At 36.7% G+C, this 19025-nt stretch overlaps 1 protein-coding gene across 2 annotated transcripts in view; it reads right to left on the minus strand.

Moving 5' to 3' along the window:
* The window catches only part of sws (patatin like phospholipase domain containing sws), a 945916-nt gene that overhangs the window by 446787 nt on the left and 480104 nt on the right, over positions 1 to 19025 (minus strand). For both annotated transcript variants that reach the window (XM_090396526.1, XM_090396525.1), the window contains exon 22: positions 18107 to 18275. In XM_090396526.1, coding sequence (XP_090252652.1) covers positions 18107 to 18275 — 169 coding nt within the window. The remainder of the gene's footprint in view (positions 1 to 18106; positions 18276 to 19025) is intronic.

Genomic DNA, 19025 nt, shown 5'->3' on the forward strand with positions numbered 1-19025 from the left:
AATGCTAATGGACTACCCAACAAAGCAATAGAACTACAGTAATTTGTGGCAGAGACCCAAGCAGACATTATCCTAGTAAATGAAACAACTGTGCCCATGTGACAAGACTAGAATCAACAACTAAACCACGTACCGCACAGACAGAACCTATGCAAGAGGAGGAGGAGGCACAGCCATCTTCATTAAAAGGAGCATAAAACACAACACAATAGCCAGACCTCAAACAGAACATATAGACAACAGGAATTGAAATACACATGGAGAACACAAATAGTATCATGATATTTGCAGCCTACAACCTCCCCAAATAAAAAAAACTCCTAGAAACAGACTCAGAAGAAATACTGAACACAGGAAAGGCAGTAATCATAGCCAAAGACCTCGATGCCAAACATCTGACTTGGAACAGTAGAAACACCAATAACAATGGGAAAATACTCAACACATATGCCACCACAAGAAATATGGCAATAATAAAACCAACAGAACCCAAGCACTATGGAGCTACCAGCCATCCAGATGTCCTCGACATAGCTATACTACAGAATATATTATACAGCTACCAAATACAGTCAGTAAACGAGCTGAGCTCAGACCATAACCCCATCATTCATACTGGGCACCATACAGGACCCAACAAAAGACAGCACCACCACCACCACAGTAAAGTGGAACCAACTGCCTACAGCCCTTCAAAAAAAAATCTCGGCCCCAGTACCACACATAGCAAACACAGAAGAGATGGAAAGAGTAGCGACAACATTTGAAGAACAGATAACGACAGCAATATCCTCTGTAACAATCACAACCACAAAGACATCCCCAAACAAACTCCCAGAAGAAATCAAACAACTTGTCAAAGAAAAGAACAGACTAAGAAGATAATACCAAAGAATCATGGACCCCACAGATAAACAAGCAATGAACAAAGTCAGATACGCACTTAAAGACCATCACAATCAACAATGGAACAACAAAATAGAACAACTAAACACAGAAGATCAACACATATGGAAAATCATGAAGACGCTTCGCTCCAAGCACAGCACAGCACATATCCCCCAATCAAAGGGGAGAACAAAATGGCATACACGAAAACCTTTGCAGAGCTTGGAAAGACAATGCAGCCCCAACTTCATCCAGAAAATCCATAAACAAGTACGTAAGATAACTCGGAACACCAAACCTGTCCATAATCCAGAACCCACGTCACCAAAAGAAATATATCAGATCATCAAAAAACTAAAAACCAAGAAAGCCCCAGGACCTGACAGGATCCCAAATAGAGCACTTAAACTACTCCCCCCACAAGCATCATGCATCTAGTAGCCATCACCAAAGCTATGTTATGACTAAAACATTACCCAGAATGCTGGAAACTAGCAGATGTCTTTTTAATCCCTAAACCAGGAAAGGACACACAATTCCCACAAAACTACAGGCCCATCAGCAGAACACGTAATCCTTGTAAGAATCCAAGAAGCAACAGAAAACAACATAATACCTAACGAACAATTCGGCTTCAGAAAACAACACTCAACAACCCATCAAATCTATAGAGTCATAGAACATATCACTCAAGGATATGAATGGCATCAACACTCAGGAATAATCTTCTTAGGCATTGCTCAGGCATTTGACAAGATCTGGCACTACAGGCTACTGTACAAACTACACAAGGCAGGAATCCCAACAGCACTCGTCTAACTCATCAAATCTTACTTAAGTCATAGAAAATTCAAAATTAAAATAGAAGGAATCAGATCCACAGAAAGAAAAATAACGTCCCCCCCCCCGCAAGGCTCCGTGCTATCTCCTCTAATCTTCTCCATATACATGGCAGACCTCCCCAACCTATCACAACCATCACTGCACTCTCTGCCGATGACCCACTCATTATAGCGATCCCTCAGACCAAAACTCGCAACCAAGAAACTTCAAATAGCAATCAACATCTTAGAAAACTGGTACAGCAAATGGCGATAGCAATTAATACAGCAAAAAGTACTGCAGTATTATTCAGCATAAGGAAAACAGAACCCGAAGACAACATTCAAATGTTTGGGAAAATAATCTTCTGGCAGGAGACAGCAAAATACCTAGGAGTACACCTGGACAGGAAACTAAATTTAAAGATGCACACCGACTACGTCACCACCAAGGCCAACTAGACCATAGCAGAGCTGTACCCACTCCTAAATAGGAAAAGCCTCCTAAACCAAAACAACAAAATCCTCATATACAAAACAGTAATAAGGCTGCAATTAATCTATGCATCACCAACCTGGGGACACACACACACACACAAAAAGAAATATTAGAAAATTGCAAATTCAGAACAAATGCCTCAGAATGGGCACTAAATGCACCATGGTTTGTCAGAAACACTCAACTTCATCAGGATACTAAATTACCAAGCATCAAGACACTCCTGAAAAACAGTGCAGAAAAATTCTTCACAATAACAGAAAACCACCAGAACTAATTACAAAGACAGGCATCAAACTATAGCCCAACTGACCATTTCAAACACAGAAGACCAAAAGCCATCTTAAAGTAAAAACCGACACAAAAGCTCACAAAGAGTGGGTGTAATACCCACACAACCTCAAGCAAAATAGAGATAGAGGGATAAAGAGCCAATGGCTCATTCCATCTGCCACAGAAATTAACAGTTAACTTAGTATCACCACCTCTGGATCTGGCTCCCACTGACAAGACCTCAATAAAGGTTGAAACCGGTCTGGGTAGTGGACATTCTCTTAATGCATAGCATTATACATGTCCACAAGGATATGTGTTTTGCATTACGAGAGATACTAAGACAAGGAGTGATAAGAGCTTGGTCCACCTTTGCTACGAGTTGCCTCAGTCCTGAAGATAATTCAGGTGCAAACTTTGTTTGCTTACACTTAGATAGAGGATTAAACTAAATTTATTATAGTCTAACCAATGGGAAAAAACTTCCAACATCTTTCTCTAAATCCAGAGTAATTTAATAATAAGGTGAAACACCTTTTGGCAACTCGTATAGGTAAATATGACTTCTCCATTGCTTCCACCTTAGTATCACCACCTCTGGGTCTGGCTCCCACTGATGAGACCTCAATAAAGGTCGAAACTGGTCTGGGTAGTGGCCCTTCCCTTAATGCATAGCATTATACATGTCTGCAAGGAGATGTGCTTTCCATTATGAGAGATACTAAGACAAGGAGTGATGAGAGCTTGGTCCACCTTTAACCACAAGTTGCCTCAGTCCTGAAGATACTTCAGGCACAAACTTTGTTTGCTTACACTTGGAAAAAGGATTAAACTAAATTCATTACAGTACACTCTGGAACATTGGGTTTTGATTTACAGGAAAATGTGCAAAATTCTGCCACCAGCAGACAATTGGCACTAGAAAACTTATATTTGCATAATCTCACTGTTTCTACTGATGAGTTGGCAGATACAGGAAGACCAAAATGGATTCGCACTGGAACATGCATCGCTAGTGAAGCTTTACTATCAACAACATGGTAATGCTAATGCTACGCTTCAAGAATTCCAGCATTTGATGATCAGGAGAAAAGGTCCAAGACAATAACAAATCTTTTAAAAAAATGATTTTATGATTTGAAAATAGTGGGTTTTTAGCAGTGAAGCCAGGAAGAGGGTGCAATCAGATTATTCCTCACAAATTGATGAAGTTGCAACTGCTGTAGTGGAACACGGAATGAATAATGCACAAGGGGCCAGCAGTGCTCAATCAATATCAAGGCAACTGGACATGCCATACTCAACTGTGTGGAAAATCCTGGGTCACATGCTGAGGTTTTCCCCCTACAAAATCTCCCATACTCAAGCTGTGCTTCATGGTAATGCAGAAACTCAACTATGATTTACTATGACATTCTTAATCAAATGGAGGTGGATGATGCATGGCCATGGAAGATCTTGTGGAGTGACAAGGCACATTTTTAACAGTAGCATTAACTCACACAACTGTTGCATTTGGACTGTGAATAACCCTCATGTGTTCCATCAGATCCCTTTACATTTGATGTGTGGTGTGATTTCACTGCAACATTTATTATCGGTCCATCATTTCTTGAAGAAATTCACCCAACAGGACCAATGACTTGTACTATCTCTGCTGTTAGGTAAGCAGCAAATATGTGTTTACTCTACATGTTCATGCAGGATGGAGCACCACCTAACATTGGATTGCTGGTACAGCAAATGTTACAATAACACTTTGCAGAACACAGAGTGATTAGTCATGATTTCCCACAGCATGGCCACTTAGTTAACCTAATCTGAAAGACCTGTGACTTCTGGTTGTTAGGCATTTGAAACGTGTGGTGTATGAAGGACATGTTCCTGATTTAGCAACCTTGAAAGACTGAATAATGCAGCATGTGAGGTAAATAAATGAAGATCTGTTTCATTCTGCTGTAAAATATGTCATTCACAGAATGCAGTTCTTAGAACATCTCAAAGGATGTTCAAGGGATATATTGAACCACATCTGTAAGTTATATGAACACGAAAATTGATTTGTTGTGTCTCTTTTAGCCATTACTGTTTAATTAATTACAAACCATGTGCTCATAGTGCCAAATGTCGCCTGGTGGCAGAATTTTGTACAATTTTTTTAATCTAATATAAACAAAAAGCCAATGTTCTAGAGGGTAAGTTGGCTGAATTTCCTCCAATACACTTTTTGCTACAGGGCTCTGAACACCTCCTCTTTAATTATGGCCACCCTGTATAATCATTTAAAAATAATGAACACATTCTACAAACCTAAAAATATACATAAATACACATGGTGTGAAAGAGGACAAAAATCAATAATAGACTAACTTTATAACAAATGAAAAAGCAGCAAACCTCTTCTTAGATGTAAAAGTCGGGAGAGGGCTAGAAATTGATACAGATCATGATTTAGTCAAGCAAAATTAAGGTTTCCACCAAACTGGTTACAAAAAAAATAAATAAATAAATAAAATAACTTGAGAAATAAAATCTATTTACAAAAGAATGCCAACTAAACGATTGAAATATAAGAAACGTATACCAACAGAGGATTAATAACTATTTAGAAAAAAATGTAAGAAAATGAATACACTGAGAAAGAATGGAATAAAAGAAATTATTACATCAGCAGCATGTGAAGGACCAGGAACACACAAAACATATAAAACTAAAAAATTATTTATGTTGGACAATGAAATAAAAAGAATAACTGAAAATAAAAAACATCTTTTAAAGATGATTAAGTAGCTAAAAACAAGAAGACAAAATTGAATATAAAAAAAAAAATTGAGCTTAAGGTGTTGCATAAGGGTCAAAGCCAAATAACTGAGAAGAGATCTCCTCATTGCCTTTCAGGAATACAGAGAATTGACTGGAGGCTTCTGACCTAATGTCCAATCCTCAACTTCACGTGGGTGCACACCATTAGAAGGTATCTACTGGGTACCGATTGAACGAGGATGGGCTGGCAATTTGGGACTTAACTATCCAAACTATACTCCCTGCTGGCTTAGACCATAAATGCTTGTGATGGTAGAACATGATGAGATTTTATGCTTGCTGGGGCATCACCCAGCTAAACAGGAACCCCTGCTGTTTTCATCAGGGAACCAGGACGAACAGTGAAAAGTCAGTTACTGGAACAAGTTCCAACTCAACACCTAGAAAAAGAATTAACCTAACATCAGAAAAACTGAAGACACAAACCATCAATATAATGAATATTAATGGAAAGAAAATCGAAATTTCAAAGAATTGGAAAAGTACCATGTGGACATAATTGGCATTACTGAGACAAAGAATACAAAAACAAGCGAGATATTACTAAACAGGTGAGATATTACTAATAAGTATAAGATGTTATTTTCAGGCAATAATGATCAAGAAAAGGAGGGAGTAGCAACAGCATTTGACACAAAACATGAAAATAAATTAATTGATTGGAAGGTAGTTTCAAGTAGAATTATGTGGGCAAACTTCAAAATGGAGACATAGACAATGAAACTTATTTGTGCCTATGGTCCCACAGGTTTTCCAAGGAAGAAGTGGATGAATTTATTTTAGTCATTAGAACAGGCAGCTGACAAAGAAAATGGAAAGAGTGGTCCTTGTTGGAGATCTGAACAGTAGAGTAGGAAATGAATCCCACCAGGCATATAGGAACATTTTGAGAAAATTTGGAGAAAAGGGCAAAGCTAATAATAATGAAATAATGATAAGTACTGAGTGGACTTCTGTTCAAGACATGGACTAGTTATTGCTAACACCATGTTTCAACATAAAGATGTGCACAAGTTCACACGGAGAGAAGACACAAGAGATAAGAAAGTCTCATTGACTACATCATTGTTTATAGTGATATCAACATGCTAGTTCAGAATACAAGAATGTACAGAGGATTTGAAATTGGAAGTGACCATTACTTAGTGCTAAGCAAAATAAAAATGGATATAACATTAAAAAGAACAGTATGTAAAAAAGTTTTAAAAATAATTAAAGTTGAGCAACTTTCACAAGTAAATTGTAGACTCAATTATACAAACGCTATTGAAGAAAAACTGAAACAAATTGAAAACAAGAACCAAACCTTGGAATCTCGGTGGCAAACTCTGAAGAAGACATTGATTGATTCAGCTAGGAAGGTATGTGGTGAAATTGTCTGCAATGATAGAAAAATAGCACCATGGTGGATACAAGAAGTTAATGAAGCAGTCCTGGAAAACAAAAAAGTATACCAAAAGTTCCTAGCAAATAAGCCAACAGATGCCCCCAAAGAAAACAGAGAAAAACGGAAGCGAGCTAAGCTATGTATAAAAGTATCTAAACAAAAGTCATGGGAAGACTTTGGTAAGAATATAGAAAATAAATATCAGAAAGATGACAAAATGTTCTGGAGACTACTGAAAAAGCTTAAAAATGGAGGAAAGAGTACTAAAAACAGGAATCAAAGATGATAAAGGCAACATGAAAACTGAAGATAAGGATATCTTAAATGTCTGGAATAATTACTTTGAAAGGCTTAAATGAACTAAGTGGTGACAGAACCATAATAAAAAATTTCCAAGGGGAATGCAAAGAGGAGTACATGTCAATACTTGAGGTAGAAAAAGTCATCATAAACTTGAAATGCAGAAAGGCTGCTGGACTAGATGATATTTGACCAGAAATGTTTCAGTATGAAGGTATATAAATTTTGCAGTGGCTACACTGCATAAATCACATTTACAGGACATAGTCAAAATTCCCCCCCCCTCCCCTCACACAGCACTATTCATCTCAATCTTCAAAACTATACACTCTTTAACTCCTTTTGATCCAAGCGTGGTGTCTGCACATATATCCACTCAAACATACCTTGCAGAGAGCACCCAACCTAGAATCGTTAATTTTGACCTTCTTTGGTTAAAAATATCCTTTCCCCACTCAGTCAAATTCATTTGCTGTCTCTATCACTCCTCTAATGCAACCAGCCACTCCAAGCTCTTCAATTTCCTCGCCTTAAAAATTGATTTTCTCCAATCCCACTTTCCCAACAGCAAGAGAATAATTTTAATGTCCTAAATACTCTGGATTAGAGATAGTTGTTGAAAGTTTTTTCACTTGGCTATACTATAAATTAAAGATACCAAGAAATTATATAATTGGTTTAATCCTTTATTCAAGTGTAAGCAAACAAAGTTTGCACCTGAAGTATTTATACTAAGGCAAGTGATGTGAAGTCATATCACCTTTACAAGTTGCCCCAGTCCTGAAAATACTTCAGATGCAAACTTTGTTTGCTTACACTTGGATAAAGGATTAAACCAAGTATATAATTTCTTGGTATCTTTAATTTATAGTATAACCAAGTGAAAAAAAACTTTCAACAACTAACTATCTCTAATCCAGGGTATTCAGGACATTAAAATCTCCTAGAAGGATGATATCGCTGTTCGGAAAGTGGGACTGGAGAAAATCAATTTTTAAGGAGAAGAAATTAAAGAGCTCAGAGTGGCTGGTTGCAATAGAAGAGTGAAAGAGACAGCAAATGAATCTGACTGAGTGAGGAAAGAATATTTTCAACCAAAGAAGGTCAAAGTTAGTGATTCTAGGTTGGGTGCTCTCTGCAAGAGATGTCTGAGTGGATAGATGTATGTGCAGACACCACCCTTGGATCAAAAGGAGTTAAAGAGCGCAATTTGGAAGATTGAGATGAATAGTGCTGGGAGGGAGTGAAATTTGATTTTCTGCCAAAAAGAGTAGGTGAGGGATTTGGTAGACTAAAGATGGTAGTGGACACTATTAAGGTTTGGGTTTAGGCCACAGATGTTGGTGAAGTGGATATGCAAGATAATGTGAGGCATATATTTGACTGCAAGTCTTGCACATTTCCTATGCAGTGCCTGCATATACTGGTCTCCATGTTGCCATTACTTGATTTCTGCTCTAATTAAACTTGTTTGTGGTCGATGATCCAACTGGTGTTTCCATTTTGTCTTAGAAGATGCTGTACTTGTTCCCTCTGGGCAAATGTTAGGTCTGGACGAGCAAGTATGCATGATTGTGGGCAAGTGTCTTTGAACTTGTTGATCACTGTTATTAATTTAGATGTGCTTGTCAGCATGTCACACATCACTTTTATGAGGCATGGAAAGTTCGTTCCGTCCTTTCTTTTATTTATGGGTCCGAAACAATGCCACTGACGATATATTTAGAATCAATGTTGCATTCTTCTGCTAATTTGTCTATGTCTTCTTTTAATGATTTTCTGTTTTCCATTGTAAAGTTCAAAATAAAGGTGTTGAATTTATGTTTTTGGCCTTCATCAAGTCATGTACCATTTATGTGATTAGGTCGCAGAGTTCATTCGCAGGCAGTGGTGAACTTGGATTGCGGTGCTGATCATCAATTAGTTTGGGCTTAGCTTTCAGTGCTCATCTTTTGGAGGAAAAAGCTTTGTTCATAGCCATAATGTGCTGTTTGAGGTTTTCAACTCATTTTCTAAGTTCAGGAGCTGTTTTAGAGAAGGTAGACACAGCAGACCGAAAAAGGGCTAGTTGAAGTCGATAAATAGCTTGTGCACAAATTCATCTATTTTTGTGCAGGAAGCGTGTAGCCAGCGGCAACAGAAATAGCAGAATAAACTTTTTTTCTTTTTTTTTTTAAATTGGTGAAATCAATTTTACAGCTGTAGCACTTTGTGGGTTTGTCAGTGATAGATGGCACTGCACTGGTGAGACATGGTGCTCGTTCGTCATTGGCTTTTGTTGCTGCCATCTTTGCTTTGTAAAGTCATCTAATATTAGCAGCATGCCCCCTCCTCTCCTATCCTGTCTATCCTTTCTAAAAATACTGTACTCTTTTACATTCAATACCAGTTAGTATGTCTGATTCTAATAGCCAGGTCTGACTAATATCTACAACATGAGGTCTCAACATGCTAACTAAGGCAACAAACTCTACCCCTTTGTTTCCAATACTCCTAGTATTCATGTATAGACATAATAATCTACTTGTATGTTCTTTTGTATACTCTTGGCTGCAGTCTGCATGACACAGTTGGATAACTTGCAGTCTCTGTTCTTCTCTATTGCCTAATACATGTAGATATCTTTGCATACATGTTTGATGGATCCTAACCGGAAAAACAAAATCAAAATCGTACTCTCCTCGTAATCATTTCCATGATAATGCCCATTCCCATCATTAGCACAATCATAAAATATTGTCACTCTTACACTCATATTCTCAACATTCCTCCCATTATAATTTAGTTTGCCTGACTCTCTCTGTTAGATCTCATATCAGTTGTCAGTTTTTCAAGAATCTTAATACTAAATACATTCAGGTGTAGACTGTCCCTCTTATACAAATCTAATCTTCCCTCAAACTCACTCCACACATCCAAAAACTTGTATCCATTCCTTCTACACAGCCTATGCATCAAATCATAGGAAGAACTTATCACTTAACTAGTGATAAGTTCAGTATGAGAGAGAACATGAAAGGGTTGTTGGAAGAGTGGTAAAGTGAAAATAGTAAGTGAATTGCCTCTATCATACTGAACTTATCACTAGTTAAGTTGTTAGTACTTACTATAATTACAATCTCATTTACTTTTATTTTTTTTAATAGTAAGCTGTTAGAGATGTTTGAGGAGAAGGGAGTGCAGTTTGTGGATATGTGGCATGTATTTGAGAGAAGAATGGAATTACACAGATAGTGACAAAAGCATTTGAATGGCTTTGGAGTGAGTGTAATGGAGAAACTATTGCTAGATGGAAGTGCAGTGTGTAATGGAAGCGAGAGATTAGAATTAAGAAGTAAAGTAAAATGGGAGAAGAGTTGAAATGCAGAGAATTAAGTGCTCGACAATGGATATAGTAGTAGTAGTGTGAGAGATTTAGAGAGAACAGGAATGCAAGAGGAACAGGGAAGCAAGAAGAGACCAGGTGGACAGGGAGACATGGCATAGGAAGAATGGATGTTGGAAGTATGAGGGTGGTCTGAAATATTTTTCGCCTAACAATGAAAAAACGAATTTATAATTTCAAAATTATTTTTATTTTTCAACATAATCCCCTCTAAAACTAATACATTTATTCCAGTGATGCTCCATCCCCATTATCCCATCCCTGTAGCAGTTCTCAGTCAGATCTGCAAAATACCCCTCTACAGCTGCAATCACCTCTTGATTCGAAGAAAAACACTGACAAACAAGGAAGAGTTTTAGTTTTGGGAAGAGATAGAAGTCAGAGTGGGCGAAATCTGGGAAATAGGGATCTGCACAATTCATAGTGCAGACCCTTAATTTTCCATTGTTCTTTCCACGTCCTGATGAAAGATGATTTTTTTCTTCTGCAAACCGGGACTTTTCTAACGAATTTTTTCATCTAGATCGGAATAATATTCCCCAGTTAGTGTTTTACCCTTTTTAAGATAATTAATAAACAAAATGCCTTTAGCATCCCAAAACAATTGATGCCATGTCTTCCTGCTGATGGAACCGACTTTGTCTTCTTTTGTGCTGAACAACCAGCTTCTGTTCACTGTTTTGACTGCCATTTGAATTCTGGTGTGTAACGGTGAATCCAAGTCTCATCCATAGTAATAAATCAACACACAAAATCAATTTTATTCTTGTTAAAAATCTCTAAGCACTGTTTAGAGATTTTCATGCGAGTGCATTTTTGATCTGCTATGAGCAAGCGCAGCAACCATCTTGCGCAAAGCTTTTTCATTTGCAATTCTTCATGCAAAATATATCCTACACATTCTCTTGAAATGCCTATAGTCTCAGCAATTTCATGTACTTTGACTCGCTGGTCATCCAATACCATATTATGCACTTGATCAATGATTTCTGGTGTTGTTGCACTTTTTGGATGTCCTTATGTCCTTCATGGATCATCTTCAAGGCTGGTATGCCCACGTTTAAACTCGGCAGCCTATTTCTTAATTGTTGAAAATGAAGGAGAAGAGGCCCATGAACTTTTATGAACTTTGAATGTATTTCTTTTGGGGTTAAACCTTCTTTTACAAAGAATTTTATAACCATACTCAATTTTATCCATTTCAAGGGATACAGACAACACTTTTGCTTCAGACAGCTGTATAAAACAAACTACTTGATAGAATGACTTGAAATTTCACATGGATGCTTATGCAATTGTACCAACTTAGAAAAAAAAAAATCTTGCTGATAGTGTTGCCATCTATGGTCGATGTCGAGAACTTTTCAGACCACCCTCGTGGTAGCGAATGTATGTATGTGTGGGGATCAGTATAGAAATGGAACAGATCAGGATGTGAGTTGTGTCGTCAAGATGGAGTGGAATATGGGGTAAGGGGGGGGGATAAAGGTGAATGGGTAAATTAAGGTATGGTAGGGACATCAAAAACCATCAAGTGGCTTGGGTAGAACTGGTTACAGACATAAAAATAAACTGCTGTGTTTATTTACAAATGCAAGTATTACAAATAAGGGAGATGAAATTGTTTCACTGATTGCGTTTATTCACCCAAAATTCATTGGAATAATGAAACATGGATGAAAATGAAGATGATATTCTAATGGGAATAGAAATGGAAGGATACAGTGCTTTTTGTGAAGGATAACAGGTAGAAAGTAAGCATATACCACCAGATGATCACCTCATGATCACTCTCACCATCTGGAGGGAAGTGTGAAAACCCACTCACAATCACTTACTCTGATGAAATGATCAGACCTAAACTCCCAGTCCTCACCTTCCCTCCTTTACATACTGCCGAAAATAGTTCTCTCTCTCTCTCTCTCTCTCTCTCTCTCTCAAGATCTAGCGAAATTAATTTTCCTTATTCCCAAATGGTGTCTCTTCATTCTGATCTGTGCTCTCATAATTAAAATCACCTATAATAATCACTCTTCCCTTGTTCACTCACCCAAGGTGATGAAGAAATGTATAAGCAATTTGGGTGAGTGAACAAGGGAAGGGTGATTATTATAGGTGATTTTAATTATGGCAGTAGAGATCAGAATGAAGAGACAGCATTTAGGAATAAGGAAAATTAATTTCTCTACATCTTGAAAGAGAGAACTATTTAGGCAGTATTACATGAGGACCGAGTGTTTAGGTCTGATCATTTCATCAGAGGATGTGATTGTGAGTGGGGTTTCATACTTCCCTCCAGATGGTGAGAGTGATCACAAGGTAATCACCTGGTTGTAGCTAGCCAAATGAAGACTTTTGTGAGGAAAGGATACATGTCGAAGTACAAGTCTGGTGATTATCACAAGCTTAGGAGAGAGCTTGGAGCTACTCATATAGTATGGAATGAGGAGTTGAGTGGAAAGGAAATAAATGCTGTTTGGGAACTGATAAAGAAATACATAATAGCATCAATGTATGAACTATTCTGAAGGTCAAAATACTGAATAGGGTAGGTGTAAAATAGATGAATGAGGGTACTAAGCATGAAATCTGGAAGAAGGCAGCATGAATAATGATAATAATCAGTTGCACGAAGATCATAAAAAGTAAGCAAGGAGAGTGACCCACTTGGTAAGGACAGCAAAAAAGTGCAGTATGAGCACAAATTAGCAAATCAGGACAAGAAAAACCTCAGGAGTTTTTTTCAATATGTGGCAAGTAGAAAGAATAATGATGATGGTAAGATGATCTTAATGGATGAAATTGGAAGACTGGCAACTGCTACTGAGGACAAAGTTAAGGCATTCGAGTGAGCAGTTAATCATGGTGTTTCATCCTCAGTGTGAAATCAAAAACCTCAGTGTAGAGAATGAAATGAAAGAATACTTAATGGTGAGCAAGTAAGAGGTACATGAGGAGTTAAGTAGGCAAGATGTCAATAAGGCAATAGGATTTGATGACATCATGTGTCTTAAGGAAATGTTCCAAGGAGTTAGCATCAGCCTTGGCATACCTGTTTAATACGAGTCTTGCAGGAGCACAAGTCCCAAAAGAATGGAAGGAAGGAAAAACTGTTCCACTTTACAAAAGGTAATGATAAGGCTAAGGCAACAAATTATAGGTCAATTTTTATATCTGAAGTTGTAGTTAAGGTAGTGGACAACTGATGACATATAGGATACAAAAGTAGATTGATGACATAGGTAATCCCTGTGCTTGGAGTGGTGGGGAACAAGGATCTAAAGTTCAGAGGTCACATTGCATAAGTTGCGAAGTTGTCACATTGGCTAATGGCAATGATACAGAGGACCTTAACAAGCAGAAATAGAAATAAAGGTTCTGGTTATAGTGTTATAATACATTGATGATGCCTCGTATAGATTATTGAGCACAGATTAAGTCTGCTGATTTTCATAGTAATGAAGATATACTGGAAAGGGTCCAGAGAAGACTAATTAAGGTTGTAATGGGTCTTTGGGATATGAAGACAAATTGATGAAATGCAACTTGCAAAGTGTTGTGAACAGGAGGAAGAGAGGAGATATGATTGAGACATTTAAGTTTGTAAAGGGTTGTTAGTAGGTTAATATAAAAGAAATATTTCATAGAATGGGAAAGGGGATAAAACAAGGAAACATCCCTGGAAGTTGTATTAGGAGGGTGTAAACAGGGGCATAAGGTGCATATTCTTTGCATGGAGAGTAGTTGGTGAGTGGAATGCATTGCCTGACATTATGATGAATGCAGATACACTGAATTTAAAAGCAGTTTGATGGGCTTTGTGTATAATAGTGTGTGCCTCCTATGATGAGTCTTTTGACTCCATGGAGGTCTAGTTTTAATAATAATAATAATACAGTAATAACCTAACCTGTGCTTCTTCTGTCAGTGGCAATATAATTAATCACCTTGATATAAACAGCACCAAAATTACAAAACTTAACAGTGTATACAAAATTATAATCAACCTCTAACAACTAATTCCAATAAATTTATTTTACATCTAAGAAAGACTTCAGTAGCCAAAGGTAAAAATTATATATCAAAATGTTTTACTTGTGACATACAAAAAGAAACAAACATTTCATAAAATACTTTTTTTTTTTTTTTTAAATAATGCCCTATTACTAACTTCTTAACCTTAAATTAATTCATTTTTGTTATTTTTAATTTGTGGAATATCTGAATTTTAATACAGATATCCTATAGTAATTCTTGTAGATAAACTTATATGTTGGTTATACATAGTTTTAATTTTTCAGGAAATGACAACATATACTAGAATATTAATTAAAAACTTTAATCAATACCTTCCTATATTTTGGCAATGTTACATCTTCAGGGATCACAAAACAATGATATGTGCATGCAGGCACTAACACTAAGCAAATGAGGTTGAAGAAAGGCAACTGAGGTCGGTCCTAGATTCCTAAAGATGTCCCCCCCCCCCACCCCACCCAGCAGGCTAAATTGGCATGTCTCTTGGCAGCTGAGCTGATGTTCTTAGAATGCAAGATTCCCAAATTTGGGGCAGTCTCATGCATCCAAATTTGTTGAAGTTTGGGAAGTTTTTCAGAGCTGAGGCTGATTCAAGGAATAATCTTTCATACTTATACTTGTTTTGGTGTAATAAAGTGTCCTTCTTCCAGCATATTCTGTGGTGGGTGTCCAATGCATGGCCAGCAAGCCCCAAGTGGCTGTATTTAACTGCTGGGTTTAATATTTTTTGGGTTGTTGTAGCCATTGGCTAAGAAGGTGTTAAGAATATGGTTAAGTTCAGTGGTTAGGGCATTGTTATCTGAACTGATTAATTTTGCCATTATATACGGTTTTTATAATCCCATATTGTTGAGGAAGGGTGATTGCTGGTAAATGTATCTACCTGTGTGTGTGTGTGTAGGTTTTCTGCAAACAGAGAAAGAGCCAGGGATCCATCAGCCTGGCATGTAATCAGTGTCTAGGAATGGGAGACTGCTGTTGTTTTCCTTTTCCAAGGTAAACTGGATCCTGGCGTGTTGAGAAATTGTGGAGTGTATCCAGGCCACGTAGCCAAATAGCGAACACATCATCCACGTACCGTAGCCAAACAGTGGGGTTGTGTGGGACAGAGTTTAAAGCTTTTTCTTCAAAGGTCTCATAAAGAAGTTGGCCAGGGGTGGAGAGTAAAGAACCCATGGCTGTCCCCTGTGTTTGCGGAATTTTCTTTGCCAAACAAAATAGCCCAAGTTCATGGTGAACTCAAATAGGACTGAGATATCAGAAGGAAGTTTGGCTTGGATGAGGTCTAAAGTATATCTTTTGAGTGGAACATTGGTGAATACAGAGGAGACATCAAAACTGACCATTATGTCAGTGTGTTGGAGTGAGAGGTTTTCCATACTGGCTTTAAAGTCGGCTGAGTTTTTCTGTGTGCAAAGGTGTGTTGCCGGTATATTGTGTAAGCATTTTGGCTAAATGTTTGGCTAATTTGTATTTGGGGGCATCCACAATGGGACGTAATGGCACTTTCTGCTTATGGATTTTTGGTAGTCCATATATTTTTTTTTGGGGGGGGGGGTCTAGAGTTAAGAGGTTTTAGTCTCTTAGTCGTTTCCACAGGCCAAGAGGTAATCTTCTTAAGCAGCCTATGGAGTGTTCTGATTTGGGAGCTGGTGGGATCATATTCTCTAGCGAGGTAGGTAGACCAATGTAAAAAGTAAAGATGCAAGTTTATCTGTATAGACTGTGGTTCTAAATCAAATAGACTACATAGGTAAGCTTGGGTTGGTTTTCTACTTATGATTCAACTCATGACAGAGTTCCATTCTGACAATTCATAAGTTGGAAATCACTTTGTTAACACAAGGATATGTTAACAAAATACATGACTGCATGCTAAAATATGTAAGCTTGTATTATTATTTTAACCAATTACTCTATTTATAATGAAATAACACAACATACAAATTACTATAAAAAAAATTACTGTATTGTTCTATAGTAAATACTGAATTTACTGGTGCATTTACCTGTATAATCATTTGGTTTGGAAAGACATGGAGAAAGAGTATTCTTCAGAGCTTCTGCTTTAGAAATCGGACAATTTATCAGAAGAGGCAGGAAAAACTAAGTAATCAACAACAATTTCTTCAAATTCAGGAATTGCAACAAAGAATTCTGAAGATGGTTGAAGTTGTTGCAATGAAATAACTTGTGAAAGATGTAGGCTCATCTTTTGGGGGGGGGGGGGAGATGACAGCAGGAGTGGGCTTCTTTAAAAATTTGTACATTACATCCAATTTCCTTTCTTTTTTTTTTCAAAAATTTCTCCATTGCAAGCAATTGCATCATTCTTTCCATTTTACTAAATCTTTTCATTTTGGGATCCATTTGCTTGAAGAACTGACTGTCTTATTAACAGAGGCAGATGTTTCTGCAGTTTATTCACCAAGACTTTTGGGGACTTGGTTCCCTCTTGTTGTTCTGCTTTTTTTTTTTTCTACAAATGTGCACTTCTAAGCTCTATAAGGTTTTCATCTGAGAACAAGTTTAACAATTTGTAAACAATGTATGATATGTGGTAGGGAGTACAAATTGTGAATATGATGTGGAAGATCCTATAAGGTCCAGAAGATTTATCATTTTCCTGACCTCCATGGAGTCACAAGACTTGTGCTATTGGTGATTCTTCTAAAGTCCTCTGGCAAAAGATCAGAGAAAATAACAGAACAACATATTCTTGGTATTATAAGAGGTAGGAAGAAGGTTTGTCAGCTAAGCAGAATTTAGAAGAAAGAATATTATTATCACCTGACACCTCAAGGGAGTTCAAAGACTCATCGAGGGAGGGCACCTACTCTACAACTCTTTGTCTCCACCACTCAATCCACCAACTACACCAATGCCATCTACCACTCATCACCACCACCACTAGTATTTTCACAGACAATCACAAATTATCAGCAAATAATCACAAATATCAGTAAGTTAATTTTGTCTTTGAATAATATTATGATGGAATGAAAAAAGTGAGAAGATGCACCCAACCCCTTGAACTTAGGATAAATCTAAATTTCTTCAATTTACTTCTGACACAGAATGAGCAACAGTTGAAATTATAGTGAGAGAAAAATCTTGAGGAATAGATTGTTAGCTTTGTGATATATTCCCATTGCTATAATTAATGAAGGACCTTTCACAAAACTCTTGATCAAGAATCTTATTTTTATAATTTCTTAATTTTTTATTATTCATTTTTTAATCTTTTAATTTTGCTATTCTTCAAAAGAATATAGTATGGCTGAAATGGTCAATGCAAGAATATTATTTTATTACTGTTTGTTATTTGTTTAAAGGTAACTTTTTTTCATATTTGTGACTATTAATGGGAGAAAGAGTTTTTAATCCTGGCATAATCCTGCACTTTTTTTTTTTTAAGATGATTAATTTTGGGAAATAAGATTTACCAATTTGGGGCTAATAGTAAACTTATCTTACCATGTGGAAGTTTCTTTTCAACATACCAACAAAAGAACTTCTACCTGGTAAGAGAAGTACATAAGAGTCATGAAGATAAAATGATTTTAGCATAATTACTATCAGCGATCATCAGAATTTCGAATTACATATATTTCTTAGAATATTGTATTTAACCACACTACTACAAAAAAGATCACTATACAGCATACTGCAAATTACTATTATGCAATTACCTGTCCAACTGCAGGCTCCTGATCTGCAAGTGCTACAATTAAAATACAGTCTGCCTGACGTATACAACGCTGAGTCCACATGGAAAAATGAGAATCACACTGATATAAAACAATACGATGCTGGTCTTCCTGCTGACCTAGCCAGCTACAAAGTCTATAATCACTAGCACTAAAAAAAAAAAAAAAAAAGAATAAAGTGAGTTATTATTTTAAATCTGCAGTCTGTACAAGTTTCAACAGTGTCTTAAATAACAGAGAAAATATTCTCTAATTATTCATCTCAATCACCAAAAAAAAAAGAATTAGTATTATATAACTCCAAATTATTATTAGTCTAAAGTTGTTCGAAATAAATGTAAATAAAGTTCTCTGAAAACATTACTGATGAAAACTATTTCTGGATTAGGTTAATTAAAAATTATTCATTCCTAGATCTCATTATACTATTTTATTGGGATTTTTCATTTCTAGCCAACTGTAAGTAAGAAAGCAGTAAGGTCTGTTCCTTATACTCTGCTGTACAAACATGAACATTTAAACCAAAATGGTGGATTGATTTTTTTTTAATTACAATTAAACTCAGAAAAATAGAAATCTATTAACACATTTCTGTTTTTTCCAAATAAATCAGCAAAGGATTAGATAAACCAGAAACTGTTTACCAGTCTAAATATTTGTTGGAAGTTTCCCCACTTGGTTAAACTATAAATTAAAGGATTTAAAGGATTAAACTCTTCGTTTAATCCTTTAAACCAAGTGTAAGCAAACAAATTTTGTGCCTGAAGTATTTTCAGGACTTTACATTTACTTTGCATTATGGGATAATAAGGCAAGTGATGTGAAGTCAATAGCCTTAGTATCCCATAATGCATATCCTTACAGACATGTATAATGCTATGCTTTATGGGAAAGATCACTA

Source organism: Typopeltis vanoorti, chromosome 8 (assembly GCF_054136105.1).
Source record: "Typopeltis vanoorti isolate ZY-2024b chromosome 8, IOZ_Tvanoo_1.0, whole genome shotgun sequence".
NCBI classification, from domain to species: domain Eukaryota; kingdom Metazoa; phylum Arthropoda; class Arachnida; order Uropygi; family Thelyphonidae; genus Typopeltis; species Typopeltis vanoorti.